This window comes from Poecilia formosa, unplaced genomic scaffold (assembly GCF_000485575.1).
Source record: "Poecilia formosa unplaced genomic scaffold, Poecilia_formosa-5.1.2 Scaffold8, whole genome shotgun sequence".
In the NCBI taxonomy this organism is placed as follows: Eukaryota; Metazoa; Chordata; class Actinopteri; order Cyprinodontiformes; family Poeciliidae; genus Poecilia; species Poecilia formosa.
In genome coordinates this window covers 3,571,738-3,586,141 of record NW_006799947.1, presented here as the reverse complement: position 1 = coordinate 3,586,141, position 14,404 = coordinate 3,571,738, and the positions used below count along the sequence as shown (strand labels likewise).

At 39.3% G+C, this 14,404-nt stretch overlaps 3 protein-coding genes across 4 annotated transcripts in view; 1 reads left to right on the top strand and 2 right to left on the bottom strand.

Annotated features, from left to right (window-relative positions):
• The first annotated feature begins 2,424 nt into the window (after nucleotides 1-2,424).
• On the top strand, nucleotides 2,425-6,047 carry nfkbiab (nuclear factor of kappa light polypeptide gene enhancer in B-cells inhibitor, alpha b). Its single transcript, XM_007575942.2, has 6 exons — nucleotides 2,425-2,924; nucleotides 4,557-4,662; nucleotides 4,749-4,959; nucleotides 5,053-5,141; nucleotides 5,222-5,479; nucleotides 5,597-6,047. Exons 1-6 carry the CDS (start codon nucleotides 2,677-2,679, stop codon nucleotides 5,630-5,632), a joined length of 948 nt encoding a protein of 315 aa, XP_007576004.1. The 5' UTR covers nucleotides 2,425-2,676; the 3' UTR covers nucleotides 5,633-6,047.
• A 2,582-nt stretch (nucleotides 6,048-8,629) lies between these two features.
• On the bottom strand, nucleotides 8,630-11,628 carry psma6a (proteasome 20S subunit alpha 6a). Its single transcript, XM_007575953.2, has 7 exons — nucleotides 11,428-11,628; nucleotides 10,876-10,970; nucleotides 10,688-10,769; nucleotides 10,308-10,463; nucleotides 9,997-10,175; nucleotides 9,363-9,457; nucleotides 8,630-9,247 (listed from the first exon to the last, which is right to left on the bottom strand). The coding sequence occupies exons 1-7, from the start codon at nucleotides 11,501-11,503 to the stop codon at nucleotides 9,190-9,192; spliced, it is 741 nt and encodes a 246-aa protein (XP_007576015.1). The 5' UTR covers nucleotides 11,504-11,628; the 3' UTR covers nucleotides 8,630-9,189.
• A 681-nt stretch (nucleotides 11,629-12,309) lies between these two features.
• prorp (protein only RNase P catalytic subunit) overlaps nucleotides 12,310-14,404 on the bottom strand; it is a 12,252-nt gene continuing 10,157 nt past the window's right edge. For both annotated transcript variants that reach the window (XM_007575930.2, XM_016662613.1), the window contains 3 exons: nucleotides 13,040-13,188; nucleotides 12,704-12,902; nucleotides 12,310-12,522 (listed from right to left, as the gene is read on the bottom strand). In XM_007575930.2, the coding sequence (XP_007575992.1) occupies nucleotides 12,394-12,522; nucleotides 12,704-12,902; nucleotides 13,040-13,188 (477 nt within the window). In that variant the 3' untranslated portion in view covers nucleotides 12,310-12,393. The remainder of the gene's footprint in view (nucleotides 12,523-12,703; nucleotides 12,903-13,039; nucleotides 13,189-14,404) is intronic.

The window sequence follows — 14,404 nt, the reverse complement described above, 5'->3', positions numbered from 1 at the left end:
GAAAACATGTGATAAAGGAGCAGGAATAAATGCTGCTTTTGCCACCACCACACACAAACATGATGCATTCCTTGAGGTGAGCCTCTCCTTAACCACAAACAACTTCACAAGTACCTTACCTAAAGAGAAAAAGGGTTTGGAGTCAGTGGTACAAAGAAAAACTCATTTCAATATTAAGGTCTCACAGTCTGTTACAGGTCTAAGTTGCTTTTCTGTAAGCCACGATTTTTGCATTAAAATCCTTTTGTATCTTCTGTAATGGTCAAATTATCTGAGAAACTGAGTTTTTCATTTTCATAATCTATGAAAACGAAAGCTAAGTAAGCAGAAATAAATCTGGTCAGCTTTTCCATTTATTTGTATTTACCCACCAGGTTATACCTGAAGTGCGTATTCAAAGGAATGTCAGCAAAAGACAAAGTTCATTTATATTCCTGACACCCCAAATTGTAATAATTTTGTCCCAGGCTTGATGTGTTTTACAATGAACATTTCTTTTTAAATTTTGTAAATAATATAGCAAATCCTGCCATGCTAAGTCCTGAGTACATGCTCAGAAGTTAATTTAATAGCTAATACATGTGATATTAGGATGCAAAATGATGAACAAGACTTTCTAGGTTATCATGACAAAGCTTTTCACTCTTCAACTATGATCACGATAAATAACATCTTAGAGTTTCTGCAAGCTCTGGTAAGTTACATGTTTGGACCACTACCACTATCACATGAATTATAAAAAAAAACAAAAAACATAATATTTCATAACTTTAAGTTACAGCTTAAGCAGGTTTAAAAAAAAACTTTGTCAGCTTATTTAGGTGTTTTCCAGACATGTGATTCAGCTGCTTGAGGTGAGTAACTCACCTTCAGCACCTTCAAACGGTATGCAGTGAGTCTCATATTTATTCATGGCGGGTTGAAATTACACTTTTAAAGCCGAGCCTCTTTAATTACACACTTTCCTGTGAAATTGGGGTAGGTGTGCTAAAATGTTATTATTATTATTATTATTATTATTATATTTGGACATTGTTTTGCCTGCATCATAGGATCTGTGGTTTCGTCACAGTGTCATAACACCCAGACTGAGAGTCAGTGTTTGTCCTGACCCTTCAAGAAAAAAAAAGTGATTTGGGGATCTTTCAAGTCTCATCATCCACCAAAGATCACCTCTTTATAATCCATATTTAAACAGTTGTGCATTCTACATCTAACATCGTTTTAAATCTGAATAGAAACAAAATACATAACATAAAATGTTGATGTACTCCAGTAATTCAATGCAAAAAGTTAAATTTATGTTATATGCATGCATGGCGCACAGAAGGATTTGTCTTAACCGGGGTTGTTGTTCGTTTTGATGAGTACAGATTACGGCTAATGGAAACTAATGGAAACACAAAATGTAGTTTCAGTCAAAAAGCCATGAGTTAAGCAATCCAGACTTCCCCAACACTTCAGTAGAGCGACAGACATTGCTGTGATGCATTACTTCCAGCAACAGGAACCCAGAACATGAGTGTGTAATGTACAGTACATGGACTTTACAGTTTGAAGACATTTGTGTATTAAAAATCCCTTAGTTTGTCCTATCAGGTTTGGGGTTTTCATTACCTGATAATTACATAAATCAAGAGACATAAACACTAACATATCACTTAAAGTGAAGATAATCTTTGAGCTTCACTTTTTAAAATGAATTACTGAATTAGATAAAATTTTAATATTCTACTTTGCAGAGAGGCATTTGTATAAACACTATAGGGGAAAAAACAGAGGGAATGCTATTCTGTTAAAATAGTCAACTGTTTTCTCAAAAGATTTTATTAAAGTTCCATTAAAATACACTGAAACAAACCAAATATTAAATTAATTAATATGGATAAACAAGAAAAAGTTTCTGAAATTCATGGAATAACCAGAAAAAAAAGATGTTTACATTTATGTAATTGAAAGATATTGAAACTTAGTGTAATATTCTAATTTATGTCTATGCACATACATATTGTAGGACTTGGGGTAAAGCAGGTATATTTAGCATGTTTTAAAAAGAGTTTGGTTTTAGCTCCATTATTTTGAGCTTCTAGTGTTACTGATAGAAAGAAATTTCATATAGAATGACTGTTATATTTTTAGAGCTCTTTGGGGACCCCTGCTGTTCTCTTTTCCTCTAAAGACTCTGACTAAATCCCTTATTCAGAGCTGGAAGGTTCTGGAAAAAACACCTCTAGCATATTTTAAGACAAAGTTGTTGACATGGTAAAATGTGTTTAAGTACAAGCACTGACAATCTAAACTTAGATTATAAAATCTAAGACTTTATGTGATTTTTTTATGACCTTGTATCTTTGCACAAACTATTGACAAAGAAAGGGGACTAAGACGGGGGTGCTGTTGCATGTGTGCCTCAGACCCCCGTTTTACTAATTCCGCCTCTGATCCTGCAAACGCATTATGCTCGATGTGAAGCGTTTTTATTATTCAAGTCTGGGCAGAAATCCCCTCTCTGGCTCTGCTTGTGTGTTTGCGAAGTTATTCTAGTTGTCAGTTTGGTGGAAATCCCCCACCTATGTGCTAACTCCGCCCGCTCTGCAGCCAGATACACGCAGAGGGCATTTACAGGCTGCAGCACACACACTTAGCCACAGTACAACTAGGACTGCCAGAATCAACATGGACCTTCACCGGACAAGTATATTAAACCAAATGGATTACAATCGGGAGTCTAAAGAAGGGAAGGCGGCCCAGTCGACGGAGGAGCGGCTCGACAGCGGCGTGGACTCGCTGAAGGAGGAAGAGTACCAGGCTGTGGCGGAGGAGCTCCATCGGCTCCACCTGGAGAGTGAGCGCCAGCAGGCCGCAGCTCGGACCGAAGAGCCGCTGCAGGAGTGGCAGACGCAGACTACAGACGAGGGAGACACGTAGGTTTTTACCCACCGGGTTATTTATATGCTTATTTATATTTATATAACAGGGGGCGCCTGAGACGCAGGGCCTCACTTTTGGGTCTTTGAGGTAATTTGATGCCTTCGTTCCCTGTCGGGAAAGCCTTCCTCCATTTCAGTCCTAAATTAGCCTGGAATTATTATTGTTGTTTATAAGCATTGAGGTTTAGCCCCGTTAATGGGTCTGATTTGATTTCAAAGTAGCTTTTTTTTCTTGCTGCGGTCATAGACGGGATATAGTAAACAAAAAGGCCATTTATCAGGAGGTCAGATTGGGAAAGTCCCGGGCGCGCCGCCAAGGAATCCAACCGACGCGCGTTCCCGTGAAGAGCAAAGAAGGGGAAAACTGGGAAAATTTCCCTAAAGTACTACCATGTAAATAACCGAGAAACAACGAATAAACCCGTCTTCTGTGACAGAGACGGTGTTGTCTCAAAACCAGTGGAAACAAACAATACCCTAAAGTAACCCTAAAGTTCGTTATTTTTGTCCCAATCTTATTCCTCCGCACAGAAATGTAGTCCGCGCTCATAACCATTTTCTTAAGAGTATTTATAAAGGGAATTTAATTAAAATGATGTAAAGTGCTTTATTCACACCAAAGCAGAAATAACATAAAACTTTCAAAACATTTAAATCAAGATTAAACGTGTGCAGAACCGAATCACAGCTACGTTTTTTTTCTTTTCTTTTCTTTTTTTTTTTACTGCTAGCAGGGCCGTCTCCATAAAGTCTCAAAAGGTGGGCCCATAAATTTATAAGAGCCCTCCCAAAAAATCAGAAGTTTATTAAAATGTATGATAGTCAATTATTCACATTCTGGTATATTTCTAATAGACCTATTAGATATTAATAAAGAAGACCAGAGGACTGGAACCTGCTGCTCCAAAGCTGCATGTTGCTCAGCAAATCTTGATAACTTTGACCAAGAGGGTGAAATAGAAACTTTATTAGTTGATTCATTTGTTACAAAGTATCTTAATTGAATTTCAGCTACAACACTAATTTGAAAGGGATCATTTAGTTTTGTTTGGTCTTGTTATTCCACCAGGCTGTTGAAAGGTGGACTATTTGTCTTGATTTTCCATAAATAAGAAAATGGCAATAAAACTGATTTTAGAAAGAGATAATAGTGATTTACATAGTTGGATATTTAACATTATTGCTGTAAATTTCTATATACACCTTCTAATTTAAAGTAAATTGTTCTGTGTGCATTATAGATTTAGTTTAACTATTCTAGCATTTTCACTCCTGCAAAATATTGAGTGTATATTTTTAAAACTGCTTTTCAAAACTAAAAAAAAAAAGATCTTCAATATGTTACCCACCATTCAGTTTTTAAACAATTTGCATCTGAAGATGCCTCTGGCTGCTCGTCCCACTTATTTTATATACGATGAAAAAACTGTTTGTTTGTATCCAAAAAATACAACTACTTGAAACATGAACTGGGAGTAATACAAAATAAACCTGTTGATGCAGGTGGAGTTGTGTGCATACGTGCTTTTCGGGGCAGTGAATCAGAGTCTCAGTTGAAGAATTTGTCCCTTTTTCTATTTTTGTTGTCTAACAGGTTTTTTTTTTTCCCTACCTTTTTCTCGGCAGGCTGCTCCACCTGGCCATCATCCACGAAGCAAAGGACTACATCAAACAAATGATTGACCTTTCAAAGAACACACCTTTCCTCAATGCACAGAATGACCTGAGACAGGTGTGTGATCTTCCCCTCTCCTCTGTTAACGTTTTATTTGCTCTGAGCAAAAGTGTAACATAAATGCTTTGCCTCCCCACCCACAGACTCCTCTCCACTTAGCAGTAATAACAAACCAGCCGAACGTGTGCTCCAGTCTCCTCGCGTCCGGCTGCGACCCCACGCTGGTGGACAACAGCGGCGACACGCCTCTTCACATCGCCTGTCGCCACGGTAACCTGTACTGCTTCAGCGTCATCACACAGAACTGCAGGTTGGAGCACCTGCACACGGCGATGGCCGCCTGCAACTATAACGGTGAGACTTGCGTTGAGGCACGCCGTCGTCGGCACGGCGGACGCTGTTGGGCAAGGAGTCGGTTCTAATCGACGCCTCTTCTGTTTCGTGCAGGTCAGAACTGCCTCCACCTGGCTTCGGTTCACGGTTTCCTCTCGCTGGTGGAGAAAATGGTGGACCTCGGAGCGGATATCAACGCCAAAGTAAGCAAATTCATCCAGACGCAGAATCTGGGCCGACGTGGAGAATGTTTTGGTTTTAACGTGACGTCCCTGTTGCACAGGAGCAGCACAACGGCCGCAGCTCGCTGCATCTTGCCGTTGACCAGCAGAACCTCGCTCTGGTCAAACTCCTCCTGCGGAAAGGAGCAGACCCCAACCTCCTGTCGTCCGGGGGACACACTCCCTTCCACCTCACCTACGGTTTGGACAACTGCGACATCCAGAAAGAGCTGTTCCCGGTGACCCATCCGGACCTGAGGGACCTCTCCGAATCAGAAAACAGCGGAGAGGAGTCGTCGGAGGAGGAGTCGGACGAAGAGGTGTGTTGAAATTGCAGTTGCTGTGTAGTGACTGACTGAATGAAGTGTCAAAAATCTGACTGGTTGGGTAATCCATATTTCTCCCCTCTCCCCCTCCCCCGTCATGTGTGTCTGCAGGGAATGTACGATGACATTCAGTTGAATGGACATTAGCAGAAAAGAAAAAGAACAAGGAAGTTGCAAAACGGCCCAAGATGATTACGATAAGAATGAAGGCGGCACGGCTCGGCACATGTCTGATTTATTTGTAACATCATGCTGGGAAGACGGCAGCGAGGGCGACGCGGCTGCTGCCGAACCGGGCCGGGCTCGCATCTCCTGACATAAAACGAGACACTGACCGCTGCAGGAGAGCGAAACGCACACTTTGTAACGGGACTGCTGTGTGAGAGGATCCCCTGAAGACCCTGTTCCAGCTCTGTTGTATGATACTGTAAATGCTGTGTATATGAAGATGTATTTTTTATGGAAGCTGTGAATGTGTACAGTTTAGCAGGTTGTATATGTGAGATGGCAAACAGTTCCAGCGCACTCCAGTTAAATTAAAACACTCATATTTAACACCTCAGACCTGCTCCGTGACTTGATTTGTGGGAAATGGAGAGTAAATGTTGCTTATGGTTTTTCTAAGTATTCCCGATCGAGTCTTGCTGTTCCCTTCTCTCTAATGAAGCTTAGACAAAAGGAGTCCTTTACTCTTATTATGCAGGGATCAGAACTAATTAATTACTAAGAGCCATAAATTACAGTCACAGTTGTTATTCGGACTGCAACTATGACTGTTAATTTAACCTGAAGCAGCAAAGGACTTAATTTAAAGTCAAAGATGTGGGGGAAAAAAAAGTCAAATTTCTTTTTATATTGATGCATCTTGATCAAGTTACCATCTGAGAAACCAAGTTTTGATACTTTTTGCTCAAAATTATGAGCTAATTTCATTTTGTTGTAGTTGCATCAGTACAGGTGATGCTGGAAAACAACCCAGCTGAATTTAATTAAACTCTAAAAGAGCAACAGATGTGCTTAATATTATGTTGTGTTTAATGGGTACCTTCGGGCAAAACACTGGTTTGCAACAAAACAACGTTGTATGACTTTGACAAGGACAGGCTAAAATTGTGCAGGATGGACAGCAGTAGACGGAGGTTAAAGGTTATTTTTTTCAGATTAATGCTGAAAGGTTCCACAAGTCGGAACTTCCCACATTTAGTCTCTTGTCATCAGAGGAAGTCAAGGCTTTGACCGCTGCTATTAATAAGCAGGATCAAAATGTCCTCCAAGAATAACTTCTTCTAGCAAACCAGGAAAAGCTTGCTGATGATGATCTGGGTATTTTCCAGCCTGAGGGAGATCTGCGTCACAAGGATCAGAACTTTTAACTTTTGAACTCTTTGGAAACTCCCCTTGATCCCAAAGAAAATCTGTGGTCAGATCCTCAAGAGTCATTGGATGAACAGAAACTGACAAATTGTGATCAACTCCAAACGCTAAAATGTCAAGAAAGGGTCAAAATAAGTCAGGATTTGGTCCAAGAGTTGTTAGAACCTACAGTAGAAACGTCTCCTGATAAAAAATTCCACATATTTGCTACTTAAAGCCGTTGAAACATTTTAATTGTTCCCCAGAAAAACCGTGAGAAATGCGTAAAACTCTAAAAACGTTAAAAGTCTCAAAAGGCAACATGTAATCAGCAGCGCCTGACAAAACTACGAGGCTGTAATTATGCAGGAAATTACCCATGTGCCCTCTTCCCGCCGTCTAAAGGTCTGATCATCCTAATGCCTCCATCAGAGCTTGACAGCCGAGCCGAGTCATTTCTCATCAGCCAGCCAGTATTTTCATATTTAAAAGGAAAAACCGGATTGCTCGACAGCTCACTTCCAACGAATGAGGAAGTGGAAGTCGGGCTTTGACTGTCCATGCATGTATTTAAAAAAACAAAACAAAAAAAAAAACAGATAAGAGGTTTTGGAAAATTTTTTGTCTCTGCTTGTGGAAGGAAGTGAACTGCTCTGTCATTTGAATAAGGAAGTTTATCTGCAGGTGTGGCTACGGGAGACTTGAGAGGAAATTCCCAGGAACTAAACGCTTCAGCTGTTCGTTACATTCCTGTTTAAACGGCGACCAAGATTATTAATAATTAAAAATTAAACTACTAGGTTATATTATGGAATAATTAAAATGCTCTTCTCTGGCTGTTTATACATGAAACAGCTAAGATCAAAAGCTTGTGGGACTATCTCTAGACTTTATATTTAATCTCAGGTCATTGTGAGAAACGTTCACTTCATTTGGTTTGCAGACATTTATGCACAACTATTTTTAAGTTTGTCTTTTCAGCCATTATGTTGTAGATTTGCTACCATGTTTGTGGTCGACTGAATGACTGCAGTGTCCTTACTTTTCACCACAGCTGTATGTGACTAAGCCTGCCACATTAAGGACCAAATCAATTAAGTGCGTAATAAATTAAAAAGAGCGCAATCATTGCCATTTGGACAACGGCCGTTAAAGACCTGCTCCGTTTTAATATTGTTGAAAAGCCGCCATTTTGAGAAACGCTGCAAACATTTGACACCTTGTTTAAAGTAGTTAGTTTGCACTGCTTGCCACTTTTGCCTGTTTTCCCTGTCTAAGCTGAATGATCAGTTTTTCAAATGCAGTTACAGCGACTTCATAATCCATTTTAATTATTGTTATTCTGGTTGTTTTGTTTATTTTGGATAGTTAAGATGCTTTCCAGATCCAGTCTTAAAAAAAAATGTAGCTGGGAGTCATTATTATTATTACATTATTTATCCCAACAATTTAACAAATTTGCTATAGTGACAGGCCTACCTCATGTGACCTCATTTAGGCTAATATATTAGCTGATTTGTAAACTGGTTGAGTTAAAACCTTCTAACTTGCCGTTTATTTTAAATGACTGATTTAGCTGCAAAAGCTCAAAATGGTGACGGTAAATCGGGCAAGTGTATCCATTATGAAAATGTTTTATGCAGACTCATTAGTAGACACAGCTTTAAATGAGTGTACGGTCCATTTCAGATCATCTGGTCTGTTATGAAACCGAGTCAATCAAGCTGCACGTTTCCTGTAAGACTTTCTGAATTTCAGCTGAAATATAAATGAGTAAACATAGAGACGTTGGAGTTAAATAAAAACACCGTATTTAATAGAAGTGCAGCGGCATACAGCTGAAGATCGCAGCTGAGAGGAGAGAATTGAACATTGAGTTAATTGTTGTTGTCCTGAGCAGAGTTCGACGGCGTTTGGGGATGATTGTAGTGACGGGAAAACTCCCACAGCTGCTCCCGGAGCGTGAACACGAAACTCCAGAGATCGCAAGTGAAGAACATCCTGAGTAAAAATTAAACCATCGTAACCGAGAGGTACCCCTCTGCAGCTGCAGAGCTACACTCATGTCAAACAACGAAACTGATGAGTGTGTTGTACTTTTATGCCATTGGGAGCACCGATCTGAAAGTCCAGAATCTTTTCAAAAAGTGAGAATGTAGGTGGGGCGATGGAGGGGGTTTTTTGTGGGTTGAATTATGACTTGGAAGAACAGAGGCTGGTAAAAGGCAGTGCATCTGCAGTAAAATGTCCAGATTTGACCTCCCTGTGTTGTAAATCTCCCTGGATTGTGACAAATGAAGCTCCTCTTATTTTTCCTTCTAGCTGAGACTTCCGGGTTTTCCCATCGATCCTCACTCTCTCTCGGACAGAGCAACAAGATACGCATCAATCTCAGACTCCGACAGAATCCTGAAATACAAAAATTCAATTTTATGGATGCAGCTTTTAGTCGGACAAGTAAAACCGTTTACAGAAGGAGCTGGACTACAACATGTTTTAAAATTTACCTCTGGGATTTACTCACTTAAATTTAGGCTCCTGTGTCGTGATGACTCCCACCTCCAGCTCCGATGGCTTGAAGTCGATGGAAAGAACAGTGGAGAGGCAAGAAATGGCCGTCTGGAAAGGACAAATGTTGAAGTTTTAGAGAAAAAGATTAAAAGCAAAAATGCAATTTTTAAAAGAGATGTAGCTCTAAACGAGACTCATAATGCAGTATTTTTCCTACCATATTCTTATGGTATGAAAATAAAAAATATGGTTTATTTCTGAAACTCTTAAGTTAAGTCAGTGATAGGCTTTACTTGCACATGAATGAGGCTCTAAACCAAGGAGGGCATTTTACTCTGGAAATTTAAAGGTTCCAGAATGAGTACAGCTCATATTTAAAGTTTAGAAGTTTAACTGTGTCGGTGTAGTGGGATCGGACTTAAAAAGCAAAGCTCTCGATAGTCCACAAGCTCTGCTTTATGCTCCTCTTCCTCACAGCAACCTTTCATAATTCAGTAAATGTTTTTTGGATAATGTGCTTGCATGAAATGTAAAAGTCAGTGCAATAAAAACCTGATGCATCAGCAGTGATTTATACTAAAAGAGCTGCTTCTTTTGTATGTGCATGCTGCATCTGTACCGTACGCTGCATGTGTATCTGTGTCTACCTCTATTGTCTGCTCAAAGGTCCAGTCCAGTTTCTTTTTGACCTTCTTCTCGAGGAAACCGGTGGCTTCGGTCTGCTTGACCCCAGCTGCAGTGGCCTTGAAGCCACAATAGTAGCCGGCTGGATCGCATTTATATAGCTGAGGGCCCAACTCCTCGTCCATGCCGATCACGACCATACCTGCAGCAAGGACACTGGATTAGAACATCTAACTGATCCGGGTCCACAGTCGGCTTTGCAACATCAGATCTACAGGTTTCGAAAAGATAAAATCCCAAAAAGACTCTGGTGGACACATGCATAATTACTCACAGCAGCCGAGCGGCCTCATTTCAGCATTTTGTGTGTAGACTTGGGAGATATCGGCCATGCGTTTGCACAACATGTCCACTGGGATCTCATAGCCGTACTTGTAGTTCCAGTTAGCAGCTTCGTAGCGTGCTCTCTGCACCTGAGACCTGCTGTCAGCTGTCAGAGGACGCACACAGGTTGACCCCAGAAATACATTCTACACATACGTTTTCACATTTAAAAAAAAAAAGAGATCCACAGTTTAGGTGGGACATACTATTGACTGGTCAACTGTTAGTCATGTAATCCAAAAGCTGGAGGAAGAAAGTTGTTATTACAAGAAAACAACAAATAGCCATATTTGCTTTTTCCACAGCACTGTTGGTCCTTCACTTGCTTACCAGTCATGCCGGTCATGACGCAGCCAATGTTGTCTGTGATTCTGAACAGCTGAGTGACGGTGGAGGCGTCCAACAGCTTGTCCTGACAAACATAAGAGGAAACATGTTGCTCAGAGAAAAAAACTAAATTAAAAACCCACACTCGACCAGCAGCTTCCACAAAGGAACATCTGTGTGTTTATACTGACTGGAACTTTCTTCTGGGTGACGACCACAGCGCAGTCCTTCCCTCTGATCCCCACAGAGGTCATTCCTCCCTGGTTGATGGCTTTAAATGCATACTCTACAGAAGGATTAATAGAGAAAAACAGAAGTTACAGTCTTTTACAGTTGAAAGGGGTTTTATTATTATTATTATTATTATTATTATTAAGATGTCAAAAAAGTAGAAAAAGAAAATCCTATTACTGTTTATGTGGGACTTTTATTTACAGCCCGCTGAATTGTAACTCAAGATCTGAAACTGTATTCAGTTGACTCATAACAGACCACTCTACGCTATTTAGATTTATTTAGGCGAAAATTACAGTTTGGGAGGCAGGCAATGTTATTGTTGTACCAAATAAATATCAGCTAAAAAATATACAGCAGTTATAGTTCTCAACTGAATCACACGACAACAATATACTAAATGAAATACACTATTAATCCCTGTGAAGAATCTCTGTCTTGTGGTTGAGCAGATGCTAACAGGCTGTTAGCAGTGATGACTGAGCAGCTTTCTTCCTCTCTTTGCTCACCGACTTGGTAAAGCCTTCCTTCCGGGGAAAAGATGGTGATGTGCCGGTCGAACCCCGCACTGGACCCCCGAGACATGGCGGTAATCAGTGAGGCTAAATAAAAAGAGAAAGTGGATTAAACTGAAACCAGAATGGCAGGCAGGAGAAACAAAAACATGGAAAGAATTTCTGAACCGGAAGTGACTGGAGAAAGATTTCCCCATCCGGGTCAACGCTTGTAGTTCTTTTTGGAATTTACGTCTTAGAACGTTAAGCTAAAAACTACAACGGTTACAGACAAAATGTGTTTTTGTATTAAAATAAAAAAATTTCCGAGTTCATCATTAACCAATGGATGATATACATGTTACTGCTCTTCGTGCAAACACAAAGTTACGTAAAGATCCAAAGACCCGATGTGAAACATTTTAAATTTAGTTTGAGATTCAATAAATTGTTCAAAGTTAATCGCAGTTAAATTCTCAAAATATATTTGTTTTATATTTGGGCAAAGTCTCCAGGTATGATTGTAAAATTTGATAGGAATCCAACATGACTAAAAAGCTTTACTTCTGAGACTCCTTGGATAAGTTGCCAATTAATCTTTAGACTTAAAGCAATTTAATTTTTTTCCATCAACAATACAGCTCTTGAGGAAAACGGTTTGCTTTTGTTAACCTTCAATATAAGAAATACATTTTTACAATCATATTGTTCCCTTATCACCATGTCCTAAAGTTCATATATTTAGATTTTATGTCTCTCTGGTTACAAACTATCATATTTGGAAGTCATATGACTTCCAAATATGATAGTTTGTGGTAGAAAAAAAATCGCTCCATCTTCTTTATCGTTATTATTTCAGTGACGCTAAAGTTTTATAATAAAATGTACCGAAACTTTACAAGATTTAAGAGTTTTATTCACAAGACTACAGATTAAAACTTTTTTTTTTTTTTTTTTTTTACATATCTTTAAAAAAATTATTCAGTGTTTTTTGGTGAGACACAGCCACAGTTGTGGCACTTCATATGTGCTTCTGTCCCCGGTGTCATCATAGGGAAGATGCCAGGTATCTCCTGTAGTCTGGACAATGGTGTCAAAGCGGGGAATACTCTAATAAAGCAGAAAGATGGAGTCAGTCTGTGCCTCGGAGAGAGTTCACACATGAAGAAAACAAGTTACAACATAGCCTCTCTTCGTTACTTTTATATACAGGAGATGGTACAATGTCAAGCTAATGTTTACTTTTCACAGCCCTGACCTTACAAGAGGTCGTAACCAACCATCCACTCACCAGAAATTTCACCCTCCTGCCAGCTGCGACATTCCCAGCCATCACCAGCTGATGACCCCTCTGCCACTTGAAGAAGAGCCGCCTAGTTACGTCATCTGGCAGGCAGGCCTTGTGGTCCCTCATCAGGTCCCTGCTCACGAACAGACAATGATTCCCAGAATGCAAAGTGGCATACAGCAGGAACGGGTCGTCCTCGGATCTAAGAGGGAGTGTGGAAGGTGTGAGGTACAAAATTAATATTTAGTCGCTTCCATCCACTGGTGCCATTTACACCACCTCCATCTGCCTGGCGTGTTAACTTTAGGAAGTGGTACTTTGTCATTCTGAGATCCTCACATGTTTTCAGTAAAGAAGCAATGCACTTTCTGCTGGATGAGGTTCATGTTGCGTCTGTCCCAGGATTTGGAGGGCCTCAACATGTGTTTCCTCCCCAGCACCAGGATGTTGGGGGCCTGACGCTCAAGCTCCAACACCACTGTCAACAGCTGCAACAACACATGCAAGTCTGTCATTTGCACCACCCTTTTAGTAAGTGCAACATAGACATTTTGTGGTAGAAAATACAGAATAATTTAGACACACTAGAATCAGGTAATTCCTGGTAAAATTTATAAATACCCTGGAAAAATCTAATTTTACTACAGTTGAAAAAGTTTAGAAAGATTCAATCCAATTAATTGTGAATACTTATTATGTAGAGGGGGAAAAAATCTCATATTAGGAAAATCTCTTTTTTTTTAAACCACCAATTAATAAATAGGTCATAAAAGAAAAGTGCATTGATTTGTTCATGTCTAATTAAGTATAAGTAGATAAATTTACTTGACCTTTTAATCTGACATTATCAAGGAAAAAAAAAATCTGAATTTGTACAAAGCTTTGGTTTGTACAAATTCTGAGAACATTTCTTTCAACTTTCATTTCAGGAGAAGATTTTCTTTCTTTTTTTATAACTGGCTTCCAGTTCTGAGGGATTCTTGGCAATGCATTCAATGGGCATCTCATTAGTGTGTTTATTCATATTTATGATCTTTATCTTGCTGTATAAACCATGAATTAATCAATTTCCATCTGTAAAAGCAGTCAAATGTTTAGATGCAAAACAATGCAATATTTTTCTCTTGAATGTACCTAAGGGTTTTATTACATTACTTCAGCTTACCAAATATCTACAGCAAACAACTTATAACTGGCTTGTTTATGTGCCAAGTCTCAAAAATATCCAGCTACATTTTGTGAGGATGCAGGAAACTCTGTAAGAATCAACATGTTCACATTAAGGAGCCACTCCCTGGAGCTTGAACCTGCTGAATATTTAGACCAATAGCAAAATGTGTTATTGAACCATAACTCCAATAGGCTAATTAAAGACTTTGGTGTTTGCATTGAGATCCTCTCTCTGTTTTAGCCTATATATGGTTAAAAATTATGTTATCAACCAAATAAACTTAATTTTTATCTGTTTCCTTCCACATTACATCAACCAGTTCCTCCAATTTCTTGAAAATTATTGTGGAAATTCATACAAAAATCAACAAATCCCTGCACTTTTATTCACATAATTGGGAGTTTGTTGCACTACTTCTTACTTGTACTAAACATCGGCCTCAGCCTTAACTGTTGTCAGATTATTGTCTATAATCTATAAATTTATATAATCTATAATAAAAACATAAATAAATTAAAAAAATGCATTTAACG